This window comes from Phaseolus vulgaris, chromosome 5 (assembly GCF_000499845.2).
Source record: "Phaseolus vulgaris cultivar G19833 chromosome 5, P. vulgaris v2.0, whole genome shotgun sequence".
NCBI classification, from domain to species: Eukaryota; Viridiplantae; Streptophyta; class Magnoliopsida; order Fabales; family Fabaceae; genus Phaseolus; species Phaseolus vulgaris.
Window position 1 is genome coordinate 37,840,061 of NC_023755.2, and position 23,878 is coordinate 37,863,938.

Here is a 23,878-nt window from a genome sequence, read left to right on the forward strand (position 1 = left end):
GTGATGAGGTGTTAAGCAGATTGTACTTTATCTATCATGGGCAAGTTGCTATCTAGTACGTAGGTGAAGGTCAAATCATTGAGTAAAGCCAAATTGATGGGTTTCTCTGTCTTCTTCTCTCAAACTTTACTTGCAACTAATTGGTTCCTGTCCCTAGTATCTTCTCCACAATGTTGGTAATATCTGCATGGGACTAGAGACATATTATATATACTGCGGATAAGTAGATAACACTTTACTCTTTTATTTAAACCGAGCCAAATTGGTATTATCGGCACTTGTTGATTCCATTGGTCTCTCTCTCTCTTTTGTTAAGAGAAAAGTATTCTTTGATGGAGGGAGATCAACTGAACTCGGGTTACTCTTTCCCACCTGGCTTCAGATTCCACCCTTCTGATGAAGAACTCATAGTTCATTACTTGCAAAACAAAATCAGTTCACGTCCACTTCCAGCATCTATTATAGCTGAAATAGATCTCTACAAGTATAACCCGTGGGAGCTACCCAGTGTGTCCTTCGCCATGCACTCACTCCTTCTGTTTACCAAGGGATTAGATAAACTTCTCTGAAATGCTTTCAAAGAGAAGAAAATACAATGAAAATTTTAAGAACTTTCTTCATTTGTTAAACTTATGCTCAAACTAACTTCTTCATAAGAAAATAACTTGTGCATGGTGCATGAGATAAGATGAGAAAACTTGTTTTAGCTTATGAGATTTTTTATTTTATTTTCTTCTCTTATAAATGTTTCTGAAAAAAGTTTATTGAGACACGTCCTGAGTCATGTTGATGAATGCAGTTAAGAAAAATGAATCCTGTTTTTGTTTTTGTTGTGAATTTGCAGATAAGTCTTTGTTTGGAGAAGAGGAGTGGTATTTCTTTAGCCCAAGAGACAGAAAGTACCCAAATGGGTTGAGGCCAAACAGGGCAGCAGCCTCAGGATACTGGAAGGCAACAGGAACGGACAAGCCAATTCTTTCTTCTAGTGGATCAAAGCGCATAGGAGTGAAGAAAGCTCTGGTGTTTTATTCAGGTCGACCTCCTAAGGGATCTAAGACGGATTGGATCATGAATGAATATAGATTGATTGACACAATCACCAAATCCTCCAGGCTAAAAGGCTCCATGCGGGTAAGTGTTCTTGTAAACAAACATTTTGCTTCCATGGAAGAAAATAACCAGTTTAGGATAACAGGATATTTATAGCAGAATTGCTTTCAAACAGGATCTTGAACCACACAAACTAGCCATTCCATTTGGTTTCATATTTTCTAGCTGCAGGTTATAAACCAACTCATCAAACACATGATTACTACGAACTTAAAAGTGTTGAAATAAGAAATGCAGTGCATTACAGTCTAAATAAAAACAATGTCTGCTCGAATCTTTCAACCAATTAAATACTTGTTTTGTCCTGCTAAAAGGGTGGTCTGATGTCCCTATGAAAAGGGAGATAAAAAATTCATCATTAAAAATATCACTCCCAATTTGAAGTTGATATTAAACTAATGTAAGAATGAATAGTTCTTTAATTTTTTACATAAATAAATAAACTTCAACCATTCTGCTAAAACCTCGTAACAAAGTCAATTGAACAGCATATAGATTCCATTGATGAACCGTATGAAACGGGCAACTTCTCAAGGGTACGAATTTAGACTTCGGTTTTATGCAAGTAAATTAGATTTATGGATTATTAAAAGGCTATATATTAATGGTGGACACACCAATCATTTTAAACCAAAGAAAAAGATATCTAGGATTATTTTTGTACTAGACAACTTGCGAGGTCTATTCACACTATTTTCAAACATGCTTCTGAAACTGTGATCCCTTATTCTTAGTACATGAACTTGATGCAATAATGATAAGCATGTCTCTTGCTGTCACAGTTGGATGACTGGGTACTGTGCCGGGTTCGACATAAAGGCTACTCTTCGAAGATATCATGTGAAAATCAAGAGAATCCTAGTGAACTAAACCTTTCTGCAAAACTACCGAGGAGTGAAGAATATCCAACAAACATGAACTGTCGGACTGACATGATCACTGATTATCAATACAAAGACTATCAGATCATAGCCTCTATTCTTGTTGGTGCACCTGTATCTCCCACTGAAAACATGCCAAATATGAGCTTTAAGGGCTGCAAAGGCACCAATCTAGTTTCAGTTTTTGAAGATGGTTTCACTAAAGTGAATTCTCAGATGACTTTTCCTTCTTTGGACAGTTACTTCAACCCACTGGCAAGAAAATCTAATGAAGATGAACAGGAGGGAAATCTCATTTCTTTTAACAGGAAGTCTGAGAACAAAATGGATGAATCACCTAGCAGGGTGTTGGCCAGTAGAGAATTGAACTGTTATAACCAAAACCAGTCTCAAGATGACATTTTCAGTGAGAACCTACCTGACACTGGCATCAATTTTCAAGAGCTTAACGATTTAGTCTTTACAGGAAGGTACCCTCAGTGATGAAAGTTCTTATTATAATTTATAAGACAGTCAAAGTTCTTTTACTTCACAGGTGTGGACTATGCAACTTATGACGTAGGTGTAACCGGAAAGATGATAGCCCGCAATATTCAAGCGAATGATTGATCTATTTCTTTATGCATGGCTAACATGGGGCAGTATAGAAGTTTCCTTGTATTCATAAAATTCCTTGGAAACAATGTAAATAATGCCCCAGCCAATTAGCTTCTTGAGCGTGACCTGTGTCAGTTCAACTAGTACTTTATCCTACCCTAGTAATCATAGCATGTAGAAACCATTTGTATCTATCCAACCTACAGGAGTTGCTTCTTATTTAAAGTTCACATGTAAAGAACATCTACATGCTTCTGCGTATTATAATACCTTCTCAGGAGTTTTTATTTTACTTGTTTAAGAGTAATTTATCATTTTTAATTTTGTTTTGCATGTTTTACTCTAATGTTAAAATTTTATAAAATTCACATTTTATAATTTTTTATTTCTACTTTAATTTTTACTACTATTATAATTAATTTTTTTATATGAAGACCTCTTCATTAGAGATGCTCTGAGCCTATTTGTTATCGGAATCTAACCTCTTCCATTATGAACACTTCAGCGTTGAACCAGCATAAATCATTATGAACTTCACGTAAATGTTTATATGCATTCAGAATTCTTTTGCAGTACAATTTGCACCAATTGTTTCAGTCACTGATTTAACATAGATGGTAATTGAGGTAATATTTAATAATACAAGTTGTTTTATGAGAGGTTATGAAAGAATGGCGTTAGAAGACAGATGTGCCCCAAACATCAATCTTTTAACTAGTATGCAGAAACTTACATGCCAATAGAATTAGTAGGCAAGACTCGTAGAAAAGAGTGATGATATATTAAAGTGGCCATTGATACATCACAGAATTACAAAGCACATTGGTAAAATATATGTTGCCATTCTCCAGCAGGTGAAACATGATGCAGTGTTGGAAAATTACAGTGACAGCCCTCAGATAGCGCAAGGATGTAATACCATGTTACAACCGGACACCAGTACAACAAGGGAGAGAATTCAACATCAAGTCACCTCAGAGCACTGAAATAAAGACAGGATATTGTGTTAGCGAGGAGACGAAGGAGTACAGAATTAGCATAATTAAAGAAATTAATTAACACTCTTGGCTAGTTTTGTTATGATGAACACAATTGCAGCTTACTTGTATAAATACATAACGATTCCCAGAAGAACACAGAGTAGAATGATGTCAATGATGAAGTTTCGACTAGACCTTATCTGGAGAGGAAACAAAAATTGCAAGATAATTGAAACTTGTATTTTGAAAAAAATTTCATAGAAAGGAGAGTGCAATTAATCATGTCAATTACCTCGTTGAGAGTTTTCTTCAGCCTCACGTTAGTGTTTCTCACTTCAGCTGTTGCCTTATCCACCTGTATAATCAGGCCGCACTTTATATGCATTCATGACAACATCATTCTGAGAAAAACAAGACTGAATAAATATCTATTTTACCTTATTGTCAATTTCATCCATTAGTGGAACTTGCCGATCCAATTCCTGAACATAGTTGGGGGGAAATATGAGAAAAAAATTACCCTCTTAAAACCCACATCTTTCAACAAAATTCCCAAACAGAGCTAGATGCATAACAGAACAAACCTCATTCATATCACGGGCCAGATCCTTCAAGGTATCCAATCCCTCCGATATGATATCAAGTCCTTCATCCTGTACAAATAAAAATTTGACTCAACAAGACTATAGATCAACCCGTGGCAAATACCATATAATGAAATGATTATAAACGTCAGGCAGTTCCTAATTTAGCAATTAACGTAGACAACAAGGTAATTGGAATACTGAAGAAATTTTGCATACCTGTTTCATCCTGCGCATCTCATACTCTTGTCGGAACTGACTGGATTCTTCACTTTGTTGGAAATATTCACCATCAAGTTGTCCCTCTGAGGTTGGGAATGAAAGTGACAATCGCGATTAACAATTAATTCAAATGCTGCTGATGGTAAATGCATTCAATATTAGTAATGCCGATCACCTGATGAGTCAAACTTGATATGTGGCTGAGTTGAGGTCTCATTCCATCCTGCAGTTTGGATACCAGAAATACCATCTGGTATTGCTTGGATTCTCTCGGGCAATGCCAGAACAAGATCCTGACGAATGGCCATATCCTCTTTTGTGAGACCTTTAACCTGTTAATGTTAGTATTAGATTTTTATATGCATCCAAAACCTTGCTTCCATTATTACTACTTGAAGATAGCATAGACCCAAGACACAAAGCAAACTGAAGTATATTAATACCTCCCTCTTTCGAAAATATTATTAAATAGCAGTTACTTTTATTTGCACCCTAGTTTTTATTTTTATTTTTAATCATCGATTCCTCGGTGAAACAAACACCAATAGAAGGTGGGCCATTAAGCACATTCGAAAGATTTCTGTAGCCAATATCTTGATCCTCAGCCAACCCTCAACCAGTGACAAAGAGACTCTAGTGAAATCAAAACTCAAAAGAATGGAACTTGTTTCTTAAGCTTGTTAAGCCCTCTACCAGACAAATTATTCAAATTCATGATCACAATCATCTGCGTCTCGTCCACATCTTCATCCCTTCTGAAGAATTTTGTGTAACTTGTCTAACAAGTCATTCCTAATCCTTCATTCTTTATTTGGTGTACAATAACTAAATGAAGATTTCAATGAAACTACTCAAATCTCCCTCCACCGGGCCCATTAGGTTGGCTATTCCTAAGGCCATAAAAAAATGTCAATATGGTATTTTTGTTTAAACCATGATCAGTTAGAATTGATTTTCAGTCTCTTAATCATACTTTACCCAGGCATATTCCATAATTACCTCCCCTGTTGACTTGATGATAGAAAAACAAGTCTTTTGTTAAATGCTAATAAAAGTTCACTTAAAAGGTGAAAAAGCAAAACAGAGAAACGTTAAAGCTGATGAATAGGTTGTGAAGGAAGCTTTGTGGACCTTCTTATTCACCAATTTGCGCAGTTTAGGAATCTCGTCCATGAGTCTACCCTTGGTTCGACGAACCTCCGCATTCAAAGAAGCAGAAACGGCCCTGTTGGTCTCCGCGGCAGCAGCCTCCGATTTCTGCATTGAAATAAACAGGCGCGTAACGTCAATTCCAAGAAAAGCAATGCGGAAAGAAAAGAGAGAAGAACAAGAAAAGGGAAGGGAAGAGAATGGAACATTGAGAGCGGTTTGAATGCTGGATTCGACAGCCGCATAGAGGCGAGCAAATATGTCGTCGCCATAGGCGTTGAGCTCGCGCTGCTTGTCGATGTCGTATTTGTCATATTTGTGGCAAATGGTATCGACGCGGAAGAGAATGTCGATCACGGACATTGTTACCGTTACTCTGGTTTCTCCTCAGGTTGATAATTTGTGAGGGAAAGTCTGCAAAATAAGGAGTGGCAATGGAGACGATTTGGGGAGAGAGAAAGTTGTCAAAGTGCTTCTTTTTTGTTACTCTCCACTGTTCCATCTCAAACGCAAACCAGCCGTTCAACGCACAATTCGCTGCCACAACCCTTCATTACCAATGCCAATGCATGCATGCCTTTCTATTCCCAATTTCGCCTCATTATAGTTAACGTTACCTCATTATTAATAAACCACTCTTTATGCTAATTATTTAGGAAAATTTGTTCAATCAAATTTATAAAATCCTCATCAAATAATATAAATGAAGTTAGTTAATTGAATTACCTACCAAAACAATGTAGGTCAAAGTTATTGCTTCATTTTTAATTGTGTCGATGTTTTTCATGCTTATTAAATTTATCGGTTAAAACATTTTAAAACAATTATCTTGTTTCAAATTAAGAGTGTTATTGAGTTGTTTAACGTATCTATTCCTATTTAGTTTTAAGAAAATAAAAAAATGCAAATAAAAAATTAAATTTCTTATTTTTCTATCATTTTCAATCAGAAAAAAAAATCTCAGATTTATTAACTTTAGATTTTGATTTTTTTATTAAATTCAAAATTTATTTTTTTTGAATAATTATTTAAATAGACTATAATATTTAATATTTGAAAAAAAATATTGAATTTCACCTAAATTAAAATAAATGAATTAATTTACATTGTTCAGTTAGATTGAGTCTTCCGGCAATCATCAGTGTTTTAGTCTATGAGAAACATCAAATATATGTCTTTCTAAATTTGGATTTGTTTTCAACAAAAAACCTAACTTCTTCAAAAAGAAGAAATTGGGAAACACAATTGGATTGGGACCTGGAACATGCATTTTCTCCCTACCACCAAACAATGGTAGAAAACATCAACTCCACCTGTTTAACTTCAATAATCGCGAGATTGATTCATTTTAAACGTGAGTTCTTGAAATCATTTCTGCAGGAAAATATCTCAATTCGTATTCAGATGGAAAAAAACGAAACAAACTAGAGTTGATAACAACGAAACTAACTGGTATACATGATTAAATAAAGAAACGACATAGATCTATGTTTAAGGGCACAGTAAGAGATTTGACTTCACAAGAACAAAATACTGAAATTGCAAATGTGAATGAAAAGCCGAAATAAACCAACGAGAGCGTGGATCAGAACCACAGATCCAAAAGAGGATCGTGGGATCAAGCGGCGCCGCCGGATTTGGAGCGGTAGAGTTTGCCGAAGACATGGAGAGCGGTGACGAAGCCGATGAAGCAGAGGCTCATCACCAGCACCACCGTCGGCGAAATCTTCAGCCCCGGAGCATCGTCCGTGTAGAACCTCAGCATGTTGCCGCCTCCGCCGCCGCCGCCGACACTGGCGCTGGTGGAGCTGTTTCCACCGGCAAGACGGCGACGGCGCATGCCGGCGGTGGCAGCAGCAGAGCCGCGGGGAGCCGCGATTCCTGGCCGCGCGGCCGTTGAAGTGGAGGACTGAGACTGAGAGGAACCTCTGGCCATGTAGCAAAAACAAGGATGAAGAAGGAAGCAGAGAAATTGGGAAAAATGAAATTTGTGGAGAGAAGAAAAAATAAGAAAGAGTTAGGGTTACAATAGTGAAATTAGATGGGTCTCATCAAAATTGGGATTTTTGTGGGTTAAAATATTATAATCATTTCATCTTAGCTTTAATAAGAAATTTAGTCTTTGTAGCAAGATAGATAGAATAAATTATACTATTTTTTTTTTAACTATTTGTATGTATGTATTAATGAATCTTTTATTCTAGAGTATTAAAGAGATGGATTAAAAAATTATTAAATTGGGTAGATTTGGTAGTTGATGCGACAAACATGTGTATAAATATGCACACACACAGAAATGTATTTCATAAAATTTCCACAATTTAATTCTTTTATATTTTATTCCTTTCTTTAAAATTTAAGATTAACTAGATATTTATAATCAAGGAATCTTATAGGTTATATTTACTTATATTTTAAAATAATGTATATCTTAAACTAAATTTATTTAATGGATATCATAGATACTTTTAGAAGGGAAAAATAATTATTGCTATGTTCTAAGAATGGATATTTTCTTTTAGCGAGTTTTAATATTTTAAAAAATTATCTTAAAGCATATGTGAAATTAATTTTAGGACTTCATAAATTAAAATCGGATTTACAGTTCATCTTTTGTTGGTTTAAAAAGTTATTTTGTTTTTAATATATTAAAAATACTATTAAGATTTTTTAATTTGTAAGTCATAGAACCTAAAGAATCAGAAAATGAATTCACCATGGTTATAAAAATTATACGACGGTACTCATAGGATCATAGGAAAGAAAAGTCAACTTTTGTTTTAAGTGTTTTCGTAAGCCAATTCAAGGCTAACTCCGAAACGAAGAAGTAGCAGCAGTGCCTACATGATCTCAACAACAATATTTTAATAGATATTAGATCCAATCTATTCTGGGTGGTTGAGATGATCTCAATAACATAAATTATTCATCTCCAAACATGTCCATCAAACTTGCATTATCTCAAATTATACTTGAAAAATCTCATTTTATAAGTCGGTTTTATAAGGTTCAGTTAAACTTAAAATTCACTTCTTAATATGGTATTAAAGTCATTTATAGTATCATAGTGAGTGTTTGTTGATTTTATCAGGTCACTCGCTATCAAAAGGTTATTCATTATCAAGTCGTTATCGGACCATCCATAATATATACTCGTGACTTAAATTTGTATAAGTTGAGGTGACATAAAAAAAAAACAAATTTATTTAGTACATGGTACTAAACAAATTGTCTCAACTTAATAAGAACACTCGCTAAATATGTTTTTAGTTTCTTGAGAAACAATTCTTTTTAAATATGTTTTTAATTTCTTGAGTAACAATTTTTTTAAATATATTTTTAATTTTTTGAGGATTTTTTTTTTAATTTTTTATAATGATAAATGTAAATATAAGTAAATATAGGTGTAATGGATATTATATATGAATGTTAGATTATACAAGTCTAACTAGGAGTATTACTCGAATGTCATTAGTGTTAAACTATTATAAAACTATGATGATAAATAACATATAACTTCCCCATGAAACTCAAACACTTATACAACAGACAAATTTATCCATAAACATTTTTTTAAAAATAGAAAATAAATATTTTCTTAAAATAAAAAAAGTAACAAGCAAAACTTAAAAATGATTTTTTCCATAAGTTAGAATTAGCTGATATAAACATTTTAAAAAATATATGTAAAAAAAATCTCTTTGGATTAATTTATAAAAAAATTACTTCATTTTTTTCTTCTTATTTATTTTTCTTCTTATTTCTTTTTGTGAAAAGTTTTGTCCCTTTGAAATTCGAGTTTTTGACCATTATGGAGTTATTTTTTATTTTTTTTTACTAAAATGGGGTCTGTTTAAAAGAAATTACAAATTTAGACAAGTCGTGTCAATTCGGCACGATTTCATATACACAAATCGTCCTAATTAAGCACGACTTCTGTCATGTCATACTGAAGTCGTGCCAACTTGGCACGATTTCTACCTGTCATACTGAAGTCGTGCCAACTTGATACGACTTCTGCCACGTCATAATTTTTATTTTTTTAAAATTTATTGTTTGTATATTGGATAGTAAGTTATATAATATTAAAAATTAAGTTGATACATAATGTAGCAAATGAGTCAAATCACAAATCATAAATAATTTAAAAAGAATTATATATATTTTAAATAAGTCAAATAATATAAATAATTTGACTAATGTAGCAAATCACAAATAACAAAATTATAAACAAATCATAAATTATGATTTTTTTTGTCTGAACTAATAATTATTTTTATCACAAATCAAATAATACATTTTTCGGAAATCTGTTTATTCTTTTAAATGTCATTTATATTAAAATATAAAAAATATAAGTATTATAATTATTTTCAAAATGATTAAATAACTGTAAATACTTTTATATATATATATATATATATTATGAATATAATTTAAATAATATAAATAATTGCATTTAGGTAACAAATCTCAAATAACAAAATTCACAGATTATTCCTGCTTTCAAACAAGAATTTTATAATAATTCATTCATGATACTTTAATATCTTTATACAAATCCAAATAAAATAATTTATTTATATTATTTTGTTATTTATGATTTGACTTATTTGCTACATTATGTATCAAATTAATTTTTAACATTACATAACTTACTACCCAATATATAAACAATAAAATTAAAAATAAAATAAAATATATATATAAATAAATTTTGTTGACACAACTTCAGTATGACAGGGCAGAAGTCGTGCCAAGTTGACACGACTTCAGTATGACATGACAGAAGTCGTGTCTAATTGCGACGATTTGTGCATATGAAGTCGTGTCAATTGGCACGACTTGCATAAATTTGTAATTTTTTTTAAACGGATTCCATTTTGGTAAAAACCAAAAAAAATAACCCCATCATGGTCAAAAAAAAACCTTGAAATTCAAGTGGAGGAATTCCTACAACCATGTGTAGAAAACTATAAATGAAAGATCTAATGCCTGAAAATTTTACTCAAGGTGAGATGCAACTACAATCATTATTATCACATCTCTCTCTTGAGTTATTTTGAGTTTTTGACCTTTTATACAATAGTTTAATACACACGCACCATAAAATCAAAGTGAATCTCTAAGTGCTATATAAAATTTGTAATCATCTATTATCAAATGAAAACTCCTTGCCGTGTTCAATATTAATCTCGTGTTGAGTCACACCTGATCCCGCAAGGGCTGAGTTCAACTCATTCACATCTTCTAGTGGGCCATGATCCAAGTGGCCCATTTCCATTTCCACTTCGTGATCATGCACCTTGGATGATGGGCTCAAATCCATCTCATAGGGATGATGGGCCTCAGAGTCAGTGGGATAGATGTCAATTTCACTGTGGCAGCGGCGTAAGAGATGGGCCTGAGATGTAGAGTGATTGGGGGTTGTGGGCCTTGACTGTAATCTACGGTTCTGTTGCTTGACGTGTTTCTTGGCTGCATGGTGCCAATTCCTCAGAGCCATGGCTACTCTTTCGTTGAATATGGTTGGTTTCATGGTTGAACCCATCTGTTCTCACCCACCACCATTCAATTTTTATTCATTCTTAAATCCTCTTTCAGAAACTCTAGGTCAAAAACGTTGCATGCATTTTATATATAATGAGATCATATCGATTAAACTACCTGTGTGACGAGAGCATAGAGAGGAAGAGTTACGTAGCTGCAAAGGAATTGAACGAAAACCCTGCCACATCATCCACGTTAATTTTATACGATTAACTTCAGATTAATATAAGCAAAGTTTTAGTTTGAGTGTGTTATCTAGAAAACAGAACACACCCCATTGAGATTTTAATCACCACATCCTCCGTCTGCGAATGAAAACAGGATTTCATCCCAAACTGAACCTGTAAAACAAAGTCCACAATTCATATAACTATAATTAACAGCAGTAGAACCCACGATACTCTTATTCATGAATGATAGTATAAAAAAGTGGATTTTAAAATATCACAACTTTAACAAAAAACTGTTGTTATTAAAATAGATTCTAAATATTTACGTAGTAGTACGGACACAAACATACGTAAAATTTCTAAAATATAGGATACGAGGACACAAATTTATATATTATATAATTATGAATTATATAAATTAACAATAAAGATTTATGTGCACAAGTATATTCCAGATTATTTTTTGGAGCAGAAAGATTCTTTTCATGACTGGTTCACAAGGATTTGTTTCTTATTTTTATAATCCTAATAACAATATATACAATAAAGTTTGAATTTTAAAAAAATTAATGTATTTTTCCTTTTTAAAATTATGTTAGAACAGTATTAAAATTGTTAAAAATATAATAAATACTCTTTGAATTGGACACTTTACGGATACGTATCCTATCGGTGTCATACGAGTGTCGGTGTTCGATACGCCATTTAAGAGGAGTGTCCGAGTTTCATAGCTAAATATACTATAAAATATCTTAATTTATAGTTGACGTGGAATCTTAATAAATAAAAATAAAAATTTTAGCATTTATTACAATTGCTATCACAAATCACAAGTCTTGATCATGAAGAAATGTTTACATATATTGTTGAATAGTTTATGTATTTTAGTGTGAAATTTTTATTTTTTTTCCAATGGTATGCAGAAATAAATGCACGACTGACCGCAGTCCATGAAAAGTAGGCAAGTTGGAAAGCGTTCTGTTCCAATGAACATGCAAGAAAAAGAGACATAGAAGACTTGGATTAGTCACTTTATGAGAGAAAATTAAGAATCTGAATTTGATTGATGTTCATGCTTTGAAAAAGTGGTACACGCTTTCATACCTGAAAGAGCACGAAATTGACGAGGTAGAGAATAAGTCGAGGTTTGTTAAACCAGAAGAGATCATCCCCAGGCTGCACCAGTGGCATGCCCTTTACAACCTCTCCTCTTTCTTGAATTCTCTGACCCATCTTCGTTATTATCACTTGCAGCTTCGTTCCCACTAATAGAACAATCTGCATGCATTTTCACCCCGTTAATCATGATTACAGAAAATAAAATATCATTAACTATTAATCAAGTCCTAATTTGCATGGGCTTACTATCAAAGGAGCAAATGGCAGCCACAGATAAGAGTACCAGCCTGTCCATATACAAAAATTATGTAAGGAAACGTAAGTTTAATCATAAAATATTATTTAGCTTGGTGAGTTATTATATATAAGATGTGTACCATGGGTGTGAAACAGGAGAAAAAGCACTGTGATGAACCAGATTGGAGGACTGAAATATTAGAAAAAACTGTTAATTAATTATACAATGATTTTCTAAATCAATTCTGACATGCATTATTTCAAATAATGGTTACTGCTTTTACGATAAGCAAATTAAGCACAAAACCTGATTTCAACGACCACTTTGAAGTCCTCTTCCAAAGACCTTTTGATATATTGCCTAAAGTCGAATTTATGGCGACTTTGAGGTCCCAAATGCGCCTAAAGAAATTCAAGTTATATTTTTATTAAGAAGACAAGTTCAAAGAGTTCACACCTACTTCGTTCGAAGTCGTAACAGTTTCATATTTTTTTTAAAGTTTACTTCAATAAATTTCATAATAAGTTTCATGTTAAGTTTGTGATATAAACTTTGTTGCAAATACTTATGTTGGTAGGGATGTGAATATAATTTGTTGATCACAGACTAATTATAGTTGGGCATGTTGATGTTAAAGGGGAAATAGTTTACAGTTGAATTGAAAATGATTTGATTGTAGAAATAAAAAGAAGAGAAAACCAAATATGAGTAAAAAGAATAGAGAAAATTAGTAAGGGTGTAATGTGATTACCATCATAAATCCATGCCTCAAGGTCAAGTAATCAACTTTAGGAACTGAGCGTACAAACTGCCTGAAGAAACAAATCTGCATACCAATAAGGTAAAGCAAAGAAAACAGTTGAATAGGTCTGATGAAAAAAAGTTCTTCTATACAGTTAATGATCACGAAATTTCATAAAGGTTTGACAGAAAAAAGAAGAAACAGAAGCATGAGATCACATACAATCCAAACTAGGATAGTGTGTTGAGTCCAGAAACTCAAGTGTCTTCTTCCAAACGAAGTCTCCCTCGCAAATCTAAACCGTTCAGGATCTGTGGTAAACAAAATGTGAGTTTATGCAGTACTTTTCTTTCAAACTGTTATAAAATGCTGTTACTTTAATTACAATATCTTTATTACTAATTAATGGTAGCTAAGACTTAAAATAAATATATAATGAAGTGAGGATTCAATTCACCACATTTTCAAGGGAATTCTTAAATGTTTAAAACAAGAAGGTGGGCGTGAATATTTTTTATTTTGAAATTTAAAGAGTATATTTATATATTGGCATGTGCAGAGACAGACAAACCGTGTGAAAATTGATACTGTGCTGTTTTTGTTTCCTCTTCCCACCGTTTCCACCTTCTCATCTGTCATTGGTTTATTCAACAAAATGAGTAAATGAGAGATGTGTTATAAAAGTTGTTAAAGAATTAAACATACATATTTTACCTTTGCTCTACCAAGAGCCAGAGTGAGAATGCAGTAAAGAACGTGAAAAACAGCCAGCACGAAGATAAATATATGGAGTTGATGAATGCCCTCTGATGAGACAAACGGGACTTTACCCTACACATTTCACAATATAAATCACATGATATGCCAAAGTTAGGTTAAAAATTTAAACGAGTTAGACACAAAAAAATACAATTATAGTTTTTATATGAACTGTTAAACAGCAGCCCTGATAGTTCTTAAAATTTGACATAGTAGTTACCTGTGCCGCACACTTGTCAGTTCCTCCCGCCGCCAAAATACGGCGTAGATTTTGGTTGTGATCGGAACGGAAAAGCTCCGGTAGTAATCTGCGGGTGTGGTCTGTTTTGTGAGTGCAGGGGTGGAATGTCCCTGCAACCTTTTCTGATATACATATCCTCGATATTACACTTTGTCCTACCGTTAGAAGCAGCGATATGAACCCCAATAACATAAGTTCTGCATACAATTATTAAAAACCTGTGTTAACTTGAGTGATTAACCTTTAATCGTGACAGAAAAAAGTGAAAAGGTTCAGATTGACACACCTGATTTGATCTTTTCAAGTGACTCATATAGTGCTCTTTTGTGCTTCTTCTTCAACCACTTCGCGAAGATACATGGTGCAACAATTCGTTATAGTATTGATAATTAAGATTAAGCAGTTACAGATGGGTTTATGCATGGATACCTTTCCTATGAGATGGAAGATGTGGTCGATGACGATAGATATGGTGAGCAAAACGAAGCAAACAACGGCTACAGCCCAAGTAGGAGTTTCCTCCAAGCTTCTTCCTCCCATGTTTCTGAGTTATTGGCTTCTTAGTTTCTTTCAATGTATAAATAGATAGATAGTAGATTATGAGTGATGAATGACAGGAGGAGTAGGGAGTAAAAGCTTAGCTAGCTCCCCGATTTTGAACGCAAAAATATATACCCTAGTAGTGTGACAAAGTTCACACTACTACAAAGTTCCATAGTAGATTATTTTTTTTATTAAAAAAACACATAATCATTCCATAGTTTCATAATAGTATTCACAAAGTTCTAGAATTTAGACTAAAACCATAAATTATCTTTAAAATCACAAATATTTTTTTTTATGATTTGTATCTAGCCAAAACACAGTATATACATGGACTATTTGATTGATGATTTGACGTGCTTTTAAATATATTTTTTATTACTATTTTGGTTAAGTTTATTTATTATTTTTATTTATTTATTATATAAACTATTTATTACTTAATTTGTTATTTATTTTACTTATTATACTAATTTTGAAAAAAACATAAAGTTTAGCGAACCAAATCGTAAAATTATGGTCATGATGACTCACAAAATTTGATGACCAAAACAAATCACTATCCTAAAACAAAAATCGAAATAGATTCTTATATAAATAACAGGCATTTATGACTTATTTAAACACAAATTTTAACAGGATTCAAAAAGAGAGAAATTAAAAAAAAAAATATTTTCCAAATTAATGAACTAAAGAAACGATTTTATGATAGTTAGTTCAAAAATTAAGGGGTTAAAGGTATTACAGTTATTTAAATTGTACTATTTTGATTTTTTTTTTATGAGCAATGTACTATTTTGATTGATGACTTGACTCAAATATATTATTGACTGGAATACTAGTGATAATATTTGAAGAAGAAGACTAAATAAATGTTAAGTGTATTAAATTAGTGGAATGACGTGCAGAGTGGGTAAGTGCAGGAAATCTTCCAATGAGATGATGCACTGAATCCTGATGATTTAGGAATGGCCAAAGGGTCTTTGGTGGAAAAATTAAGGACCTAACTATCTTCAAGCATATACCTGCAGGACAGGCACCAACAAGATCATTGCAATCAGACCTAATTTCTCTATTAATTCGCCAGTGGTGTATATATATAGCAGCCAAAATACATGCATATTTATGTTCATTTATGTTCTATGGTCCAACCAAAATATTAATTGTTTTGCATCGAGTTATAATCTTGCCTTGGCTACTTTACTAAGGTCCAAAATATTTATTAAGCACAGTTACCCAAAATTATGAAATGTCCTCTGCTTTAGGTTTATTACATCAAGAGTGGTATATAATGTCGAAATATTCATTTTCCTCATGTGATGCATAGTTAGTTTTTACCATAGTAAATTAAAAAAATTCCCTATATATCAAATACAATATTAACTTAAGTTATAAATATGACCGTCCCAAAATCTAATATATACTTTCTATCTTATTAGGTAGGAATCTTCACGAAACTATGGTCTGAATTATAAAGAATGATAGCTAGGGTGCTATGCATTAAAGCTACAATGTCAAGAAGTGGCTACAACAATTCTTTGCGATAAGTTGCATTTGAATTAATTCACGTATAAACCTTACCTTTCTTTATTTTTTTGCTATATTTTTCTTTCGGAATGTTCTTGGAATTAATTTAGCTATAAGTTATAACTACTTGATCAAATAAGTATTCATGAACATCAAAAACTAAATTCTAGCTACGCGTATTTGACTTGTTGCGATCGAGATAATGACTTAATTGGAGGCTTAGAATTCTGTACAAGGCTGTAACTTAGTTGACTCACCTTGGTGCCTACTAAGCAAATTCCTATTTAGATTCCATAAATAAAGAGGTTTGAAGTTTGAACCATGGTTTCATATTATTATGTTAAATATTAATTTCTGTTTTTAATCCAAACTTATTACTTAGTAAAAAAAAATTATTGAAATTAGTCATTATAATTTTTTTTCCGTAACAAACAATTTCTAATGTAAATTAATATGTTAAAATATTTCATTTTGATTTATTATTAATGTAAATATATAATATTATAAAAGTCCTGAAAATTTCATTTATTTGTTAAGTAGAAAAAAATATTGGTAAAAACTTATTCTAATGGTTTCTTTACTATAATTATTCACTTATTACAAGTATTAAGGTCTAAATTTAGATTAGAGACAAAAATCGTGTTATAATAAATGAAAGAAAAACATATTTAATTCTATTATAAAATAATTAAAAACTATTCAATTTTCTTTTTCTAAAAATACACAAGCTATTTTTTTATTTTTTATTTTTTTTTATTAAATATATCAATTTCACTATTTTTAAACATTACTATTTGTGAGTAAGAAGCGAGGCATTTTCAAAACAAAAAAAATGGAACTATTTAATTTTCTTTTTATGGAGGGATACATAACCAAGAAAGACATGTTTTTTATAAGAAAAAAAACGCATAAAACAAAACAATATGTTAACCTTAACGTTTGCCTCCTTGGAGTTCTACAAAGATGAAATGCTACTAAAATCATGATCATCTTCGTCGTTTTGGCATTTAATAAAAATTGTTATCTTTTAGCAAAAGAAAATTCTTGATTGTCTTGAATGTCAATGTCAATATCAATCTGGCGTTGAGTGAGAGCTGAGACCTGATCCATTTCAATTTCCGTTTCCATCTCCATTTCATGGCGATGAATAGAAGAAGTAGCTGCAGCATTAACCATGGAGGAGGGGGGTGAATGGATCCCATAAGGAAGATGTGCCTCAAAATCGAACCTTATCGGAGAAGATGGATAAGTCGCCATTTCACTGTGGTACCGTCTCAGCAGATTAGCCTGCGACTTTGGCTGCTGCTGCGGGGTTGAAGGCCGAGTTGACAAAGGACTCTGCGATCGTACTCCACGCTTCTCTTTCACGTTCTTCTTCGCAGTGTGGTGCCAATTTCTTAGAGCCATCGCTACTTTTTCGTTGAAAATCGTTGCCTTCATTGTTGAACCCATCTGTTCTCACCCACAACCTTTTCAATTCAACTATCCACAAAATTTTAAACCCATAATATTGATATTATAATTCAAGTACCTGCGTCACGAGAGCATAGAGAGGAAGAGTGACGTAGCTGCAAAGGAATTGAACGAAGATCCTGCGACATCATGCATGTTAATTTTATACGATTAACTTGGGACTGTTATTGGCAAACAAAGTTTTAGAATGAGTTGTTAAGTAGGTATGGATCTAGAAAATGGGACACACCCCATTGAGATTCTGATCACCACATCCTGCTTTTGGGACTGGAAACATGACTTCATCATAAATTGAAGCTGAAAACACATAAAACAAAAAAGTTCTAAACCATGTAATAGCATTTGTTCAAATAAGAAATGCACTCACTAGTCTTCATCAAGTAGAAACATAACAACAGTGTTAAACGGAGTTAATTTATTTTGCAGGACTTACCGCAGCCCATGAAAAGAAAGCAAGCTGAAAAGCATTCTGTTCCAGTGATCAGCACCCCAGAAAAGAAACATGTAAGATTTGGATTATTAGTCTCTAACAGAGATGAAAAAAGCTTAAGAAGTTTCATTTGACAAATAAACTGCATTAGATTGATTGATGATATTACTTCACATACCTGAAAGAGCACAAAATTAATGAGGTAGAGAATAAGTCGAGGTTTGTTAAACCAGAAGAGGTGATCCCCAGGTTGCACCACTGGCATGCCCTTTACAACCTCTCCTCGTTCTTGAATTCTCTGACCCATCTTCGTTATAATCACTTGCAGCTTCGTTCCCACTAATAGAACAATCTACAAGCATTTTCACTACGTTAATTATGATTACAAAAAATAAGATACCATTATTAATCAAGCTAAGGCTTAATTTGCATGTGCTTACAATCAAAGGAGCAAATGGCAGCCACAGATAAGAGTACCAGCCTGACCATGTACCAAAACGTAAGTGTGTGGACACTTAATAGTCAATAAAATGAGTGATTCGGCTTAGTGAGTCATGAATTATTCACTCACCGTGAGTATTAAATAGGAGAAAAAGCACTGTGATGAACCAGATTGGAGGACTACAAAATTTGAAAGAAAGCAGCTAATTATATACTGTAAATATCTAGATCAAATTACTATACATATATGTTACTTTGAAAAGTGGTTTCTATTTATGTGAGGCACAAAACCTGATTTCAACGACCACTTTGAAGTCCTCTTCCAAAGATCTTTTGATGTACTTCCCAAAGTCGAATTTCTGGTGACTGTGAGGCCCCAAATGTGCCTAAAGAAATTCAAGTTAATGTTGGACATGTTGATGTTAAAGGGGAAACAGTTTACAGTTGAATTGAAAACGATTTGATTGTAGAAATAAAAAGAAGAGAAAAGCAAATATGAGTAAAAAGAAAAGAGAAAATTAGTAAGGGGTGTAATGTGATTACCATCATAAATCCATGTCTCAAGGTCAAGTAATCAACTTTAGGAACTGAGTGTACAAACTGTCTGAAGAAACAAATCTGTACAGCAATAAGGTAAAGCAAAGAAAACAGTTGAATAGGTGTTCTTCGAAAGAAAAAAAAATGCATATAATGGGCATCCTTACAATCCAAACCAGGACAGCATTCTGGGTCCAGAAACTTAGGTGTCTTCTTCCAAACGATGTCTCTCTTGCAAATCTGAATCGTTGAGGATCTGCGCTAAATAACAAACAATTTTGCAAATATTGCACTTATAATTGTGAGTTTTTCAGCGTTATCTAAATTTATTAATTAGAAATACTTCATTCATACAATTTTTGTTGAAATATAAAGATATTCCAATTAAAATATGTTTATTATTAATGGTAGTTACGAGAGAGAAAGAAAAGTATCAGTAAAAGACAGATAGGTGAAATCCGAGAAGAGAGTTGATAGTGTTTGATAATAGGTCCAAAATGAGCTTTGATGTTTTATCTTATTTTTAATAAGGATGGTATAGTTCTTATTTGTTATATATTTATGCTGTTTTACCTTGTATTTGGCTATGGAAATTTTTTAATATTATTTTTTTTTTTTTTTTAAAAAAAACATCAGTTAGTCCTTCGACTATAGTATGTTTATATGAACTGGATTTTGGTCACCTGGTGTTTTAGAAAAGATGTTTGACTAAATTATAGATTATTTTAGAGATTAGAAAAAATTGGTTTCTACATTAGTTTATATAATTGTTAAATATTTTTTCTAAATTGTTAGCTACCAAGGTTTTAACTATCAATTATTTAGATTTTAAATTAGATAGTTAATTAGATATCAATTTATAAATCATTTAATTATAATAGAAATTAATTTAGAAATCTAAATTTTTTCTAGTTTTTAAAATGACCTCTAATTTAGTCATTATATTAATTAATTATTTTTCATCTCTAAAATTATTTTTTAATCATAATTTTTTTGTAGTGAGATCGAGACAAATGATTCGTAATCCTTTTGTTATTTACAAATTGATTGAAAATTGAATGAATGAAAAAAAAATATTTTTTTCAATATTTTCCTAGATTTTCTACTAACAGATCTTATGACATGGATATTATTAGTCCAAATTTGAATTTGTGGAAGGAAATATTTAATACAGAAAACAAAAGAAAAAAACCTTATATACGTTTCATATTTTGATTCTTCAGCACATCAGTCATTTCCGGAGAGAGCTAGAAAGGGGTGTAGAATGTGCGGGTGTTAAAGCGAGCCAAAATCTAATAAATGTAAGCATGTTGTAGTTGGTTGATGACATCATATTCTTTTGAAATGTAAATGTAAAAAACATCATGATCACTAGATGTGTTTTAAGGTATTCTGAATTAGATTGGGGACTGAAGATTAATTTTACCAAGAATACAAGAATAGAATAACGGGAATATGTGTCATATCTTAAATTGAAGAAGAAATATTATAATGGTTGAATAATTTTTTAGGCTTTGTTTTATATTATTAAAGGGCTCCAATAGTTGTATTCGCTATAATTAGCGTTAAGTAGGGATATAATTAAGACACAAAAATGTTCTTTAAAAAGGTATATATTGGGTTATAGAGAGGACGAACCGTGTGAAACTTGGTACTCTGGTGTTTTGGTTTCTACTTCCCATCGCTTCCACCTTCTCATCTATATATTGAGTTTCAATTTAACAATTATATAATAGCAACCCAGAAAGGTATTGAAGTTGTTAAAGAATGAAATATTACCTTTGCTCTACCAAGGGCGTGAGTGAGAATGCAGTAAAGCACGTGAAAAACAGCCAGCACGAAGATAAATATATGGAGCTGGTGAATGGCTTCCGATGACACAAATGGCACTTTACCCTATGCACTTTTACAATCAAAATCACTTCTACAAATATATCTAAATATTCGCATATTACATCATAAAATTCAATTCTTAATCAGATTGGATTTAAATACTAGATAAATATTTTAATACCTATTCCTAATTACTCACTCCTTGTTAAACTTAAAAACTTGATTTTTTAAACGATAACTACCTATAAATGGAAGGAATGAAACTACTTAAGTCACTCTCCATATTTTTCACATTTTACACTATAAAAAAAATCTTTAAATAATAATCAAATTTAGAAATAAAAAAGAATTAGTCACTATATTAATTAGGTACTAATTTAAAAACTAAAAAATTATTAATATTTAATGTGATTTCTATTATTAATAAAATATTATAAAATAGTTTTTAAATTAGTTATTAAAGTTTTAACTACTAATATTTTAGATTATAAATTAGTCTCTAAAAGACTAATAGAAACTAATTTAAAACATAAGTAGTTAGTAGTTAAAACTTTGATAACTAATAATTAAAAACCAATTTAAAAATCATTTTATTAATTTTTATTAGTAATAGGAATTATTGATATAATAATTTTTTAGTTTATAAAATGATTTTTAGACTAGTGAATATAATCACTACTTATTTATATCTAAATTTAGTTTTTATGTAATGATTTTTATGTTAAATATTTTTTTTATGAGGGTTCCACGTAGTGAATTTTCTTCAAACTAAATATAAATAATAAGGTATCAAACTCAAATCATAATTAATTAATAATTAATGCTGGATATTTCTGACCCTGAGTTTACGGCAAAGAACAATGGCCATTCCTTTTTTTCGTTGAAATTTTTTCACATCTCTACTTAAGAAACCAACAATTAGATGGGCAACAAATCCTTATCATAGAATTAAGTTTCCTAGCTTAAAAAGAAATGTGATTAAAAAAATATTTTAATCTCTACAAAGATTAATTATTAACAAAATTAACAGTTATTTCATTGTTCTAATTGAAAAAAAAAATGTATGTCCGTTAACAAAGAATAATGAATTTAAACTAAATGAGATTGGTGCAAAATTTTACCTTGTAATAAAAGAGTATTAAAAATGTATATATATTCATGTTTGGTTTGTAAGGAAATATAAGGAGATAAATATCAGGAATATTTGTGTCAATAAATTATAAGTTGACCATATATAAGTGAACCTAAACTATATATATTTAATCCAAAACTTAAAATTTTAGATATACAAGTCAATGCTACTGATATAGCTTACTTAACGTGTTCATCTCTACTATTAGATCTTACCTCCAACACTTCTTAACTAAAAAAAAATATCAATATACTGTTTCTAACGCATATTTTAAACTATTATCAGCCATTATTTTATAATTTTAAATAAATTTAAAGTATTAAAAAAATATGCAATGGAAAGAATCTTAACCCTACATTCAAAGTTGCAAGCAGGAGTGTTAAGCCTACTTATCACTTATCTGGTTTTTTTTTTCTGTAATTTTTGTAGTGCAAGGTTGGAATATCTAATACTTTCATTGTTGCTGATAAAAAAAACATAGAAACCTGCGGTGCACACTTGTCTTCCAACGCTAAAAGATGGCGGTTATTTCGGTATTCATCGTGTTCTAATGGGGGAGTGTTGTTTTGCTTCACTCTTCTATGAGCGCAAGGGTGAAATGTCCCTGCAACCTTTTCTGATATGCATATCCTCGATATTAGACCTTGCCCTACCGTTAGGAGCAACGATATGAACCCTAATAACATGAGCTCTGCAAACATGCATCTATAAAGTTAATTTTGGTGCATTCAATTTGTCACTTAAAGAAGTTAGTTGAACAGTTCAGATTGTCTCACACCTGATTTGATCTTTTCAAGTGACTCGTACAGAGCTCTTTTGTGTTTCTGCTTCAACCACTTCTCGCATGAACATAACAGTGGCAGTGAAAGTATATGTATTAGGGTTATAATTAAATACAATACTTAGACGCATGTAATGAATATGGATATATATACCTTTCCTATTAGATTGAAGATGTATTCGATGATGATAGATACAGAGAGCAAAACAAAGCAAACAACGGCCACAGCCCAGGTTGGTGTTTCGTCTAAATTCCTTCCTCCATTTCCTCCCATTCTTCTTCACTTTCCTATTACTCTTCTTCTTCTTCTTCTTCTTCTTCTTCTTCTTTTTATTTGCTGTTTTATTCTTGTTCCTTGGAATCTAGGTGTATAAATAGATAGCATATGATGGATGGGGGACTCGGGGTATAATTTCAATCCATTCAAAACTGCATTCAATCGCTGAAATAATAATCTCCAACTTTTTTTAAATATTTTAAGATAAATAAATAAAAAAAAATAAAAATTATATATATATATATACTTCGTATTAAAATCCATTTTTTGTCAACTATTATTGCTTTTTATCTTATGGAATATAAGCTCAGTCATTTATATTAATTTGTAATGTTTTTAAATCCTGATTTCTCATAATTATATATTATTTTATTACACAATATACTGTACATTTAATTATTATTGATCAATACATGATAGTGAATTTTTCGTATCAACATTACGATATTTAAAACTAAAAAAAATACATAATCTCTTTTCTTTATTTTGCTTTTGATTCATATTTTAGTCTATGTACAAGTTGTGTTAGTAGGTATTAAATTACTAGAATGATGACATGGCA

General features: G+C 31.7%; 5 protein-coding genes across 5 annotated transcripts; 1 reads left to right on the top strand and 4 right to left on the bottom strand.

Moving 5' to 3' along the window:
• Positions 1 to 237: 237 nt before the first annotated feature.
• Positions 238 to 2,880, top strand: LOC137835747 (NAC domain-containing protein 68-like). Its single transcript, XM_068644380.1, has 3 exons — positions 238 to 507; positions 845 to 1,131; positions 1,893 to 2,880. The coding sequence occupies exons 1-3, from the start codon at positions 333 to 335 to the stop codon at positions 2,472 to 2,474; spliced, it is 1,044 nt and encodes a 347-aa protein (XP_068500481.1). The 5' UTR covers positions 238 to 332; the 3' UTR covers positions 2,475 to 2,880.
• A 277-nt stretch (positions 2,881 to 3,157) lies between these two features.
• Positions 3,158 to 6,012, bottom strand: LOC137835749 (syntaxin-71-like). Its single transcript, XM_068644381.1, has 9 exons — positions 5,731 to 6,012; positions 5,506 to 5,631; positions 4,550 to 4,706; positions 4,372 to 4,457; positions 4,153 to 4,221; positions 4,006 to 4,050; positions 3,861 to 3,923; positions 3,692 to 3,768; positions 3,158 to 3,570 (listed from the first exon to the last, which is right to left on the bottom strand). The coding sequence occupies exons 1-9, from the start codon at positions 5,884 to 5,886 to the stop codon at positions 3,558 to 3,560; spliced, it is 792 nt and encodes a 263-aa protein (XP_068500482.1). The 5' UTR covers positions 5,887 to 6,012; the 3' UTR covers positions 3,158 to 3,557.
• Positions 6,013 to 6,953: 941 nt separating this feature from the next.
• Positions 6,954 to 7,661, bottom strand: LOC137835750 (protein transport protein Sec61 subunit beta-like). Its single transcript, XM_068644382.1, has one exon. The coding sequence runs from the start codon at positions 7,457 to 7,459 to the stop codon at positions 7,142 to 7,144; it is 318 nt and encodes a 105-aa protein (XP_068500483.1). The 5' UTR covers positions 7,460 to 7,661; the 3' UTR covers positions 6,954 to 7,141.
• A 2,782-nt stretch (positions 7,662 to 10,443) lies between these two features.
• LOC137835752 (MLO-like protein 6) lies at positions 10,444 to 14,981 on the bottom strand. Its single transcript, XM_068644385.1, has 15 exons — positions 14,772 to 14,981; positions 14,629 to 14,686; positions 14,322 to 14,539; positions 14,057 to 14,173; positions 13,914 to 13,974; positions 13,565 to 13,653; positions 13,352 to 13,426; positions 12,907 to 13,001; positions 12,740 to 12,789; positions 12,609 to 12,649; positions 12,348 to 12,521; positions 12,186 to 12,221; positions 11,347 to 11,414; positions 11,191 to 11,251; positions 10,444 to 11,074 (listed from the first exon to the last, which is right to left on the bottom strand). Exons 1-15 carry the CDS (start codon positions 14,880 to 14,882, stop codon positions 10,673 to 10,675), a joined length of 1,656 nt encoding a protein of 551 aa, XP_068500486.1. The 5' UTR covers positions 14,883 to 14,981; the 3' UTR covers positions 10,444 to 10,672.
• A 2,246-nt stretch (positions 14,982 to 17,227) lies between these two features.
• LOC137835751 (MLO-like protein 6) lies at positions 17,228 to 23,424 on the bottom strand. Its single transcript, XM_068644383.1, has 15 exons — positions 23,194 to 23,424; positions 23,037 to 23,094; positions 22,744 to 22,949; positions 21,073 to 21,189; positions 20,932 to 20,992; positions 19,461 to 19,549; positions 19,300 to 19,374; positions 19,048 to 19,142; positions 18,887 to 18,936; positions 18,756 to 18,796; positions 18,494 to 18,667; positions 18,319 to 18,354; positions 18,115 to 18,182; positions 17,944 to 18,004; positions 17,228 to 17,864 (listed from the first exon to the last, which is right to left on the bottom strand). Exons 1-15 carry the CDS (start codon positions 23,311 to 23,313, stop codon positions 17,433 to 17,435), a joined length of 1,683 nt encoding a protein of 560 aa, XP_068500484.1. The 5' UTR covers positions 23,314 to 23,424; the 3' UTR covers positions 17,228 to 17,432.
• Positions 23,425 to 23,878: the final 454 nt, after the last annotated feature.